This window comes from Podarcis gaigeae (assembly GCF_964106915.1).
Source record: "Podarcis gaigeae genome assembly, chromosome: 1".
Classification (NCBI taxonomy): Eukaryota; Metazoa; Chordata; class Lepidosauria; order Squamata; family Lacertidae; genus Podarcis; species Podarcis gaigeae.
The window spans coordinates 83030734-83032334 of record NC_139678.1 but is presented as its reverse complement, the minus strand read 5'-3'; the positions used below and the strand labels follow the sequence as shown (position 1 = coordinate 83032334).

General features: G+C 40.7%; 1 protein-coding gene across 1 annotated transcript; it reads left to right on the top strand.

Annotated features, from left to right (window-relative positions):
• Positions 1–418: 418 nt before the first annotated feature.
• LOC310826718 (olfactory receptor 9G19-like) lies at positions 419–1355 on the top strand (the record flags this gene model as incomplete). The annotated part of the gene is made up of 1 exon (XM_083701913.1): positions 419–1355. The coding sequence occupies one exon, from the start codon at positions 419–421 to the stop codon at positions 1352–1354; it is 936 nt and encodes a 311-aa protein (XP_083558039.1). The 3' UTR covers position 1355.
• Positions 1356–1601: the final 246 nt, after the last annotated feature.

Here is a 1601-nt window from a genome sequence, read left to right as displayed (position 1 = left end):
ACAGAGAAATAAGAGCACATGTATTAAATAATACATAATAATAAGTATGAACAGTCATAGTCACCAGCACTAGACACTTCAGAATTTTTTTTTCAAAAGATGAAAAAGGAATTGGTTAAAAATAATGATGAAACTGAGAAAAAGTGTCAGTTTAAAAAGTATTTTACTTAGTAAAAAAAAAAATTGCTTTGTTACAAGTGAGAAATCAAAAAGCCCAAAATAATTTTGAAGTGCATATTAGTGAGAATCCCATTAAATGAGTAATCTCCTCCCTCCCCATTTTTAATTGCCCTTGTGAGCTCTCTGATTCAGAACATATTGAGGAAAAGGGGCTTTAATAGGACACCATGGTGCCATTCCAAGTGTTAAGTGTCCTGTGTGTTTTCAGGTCCTTCAGCAAATGATTGAAAGAAGATTCATGGAAGGAGGAAATCACACCACAGTCACTGAATTCATCCTTTTGGGATTCACAACAAATCCCAAACTGCAACTGATACTGTTTGTGGTGTTTCTCATCATTTATCTAGCTAGTCTAGCCGGGAACATTGCACTCATTCTTCTAATCTGCAGCAGCTCTCACCTCCATACTCCCATGTATTTCTTCATTGGGAACCTTTCCTTCCTGGATCTGTGGTATTCCTCCGTTTATACACCAAAGATCTTGGTGAACTGCATCTCTGAAGACAAAAGCATTTCCTTTGGTGGTTGTGCTTCCCAATTCTTCTTCTCAGGTGCCTTTGCCTATAGCGAATGTTACCTTCTGGCAGCCATGGCCTATGATCGTTATGTGGCCATTGCTAAGCCACTGTCCTATGCCACTGCCATGTCCAAAAAGCTGTGCACAGTGCTGGTGGCCCTCTCATATCTGGGGGGGTTCATTAATGCCACTGTTGGAACCAGTAAAACCTTCTCATTGAGCTTCTGTGATGGCAATGTCATTGATGACTTCTTCTGTGACGCACCCCCTCTGATAATGCTGGCATGTGATGTGACTGACAATTACCAGACTATGCTGTACGTCCTCCTGACTTTAAACATCATTGCCCCTTCAGCCTTCATCCTTGCCTCTTACGCCTTTATCCTAGCAGCCATCTTAAGAATCTCCTCCACTGGTGGCAAGTACAAAGCCTTCTCCACCTGTGCTTCCCACCTGACAGCTGTCACCTTATACTATGGCTCCATCCTCTTCATTTACTCACGTCCCAGTTCCAACTATGCTTTGGAGCATGACAAATGGGCTTCCACATTCTACACAGTGGTCTTTCCCATGCTGAACCCCCTGATTTATAGCTTAAGGAACAAGGATGTGAAAAAGGCTGTGAAGATGTTGATGACAAGGAGGACAGATTTCTAAATTAAAAAGACTGTAAGATCAGAAATAAGTGTGTACGGTAATTTTGTAACCCATATCTGAATGCTATTATCATCATAACTTCTAATCTAAAATATCAAAGGTCTCATTTGAGGCACTGTATTGAAAACTCAAATGGTTGGCTTCTCAATTGCATATGACTGATAGATAGCTTTCAATTTTATATGTGTCAGTCTCAATTGGAGGTATCTGTCCCATAGGAAATGTGAGCTGGAGTGCCAACTTGGCC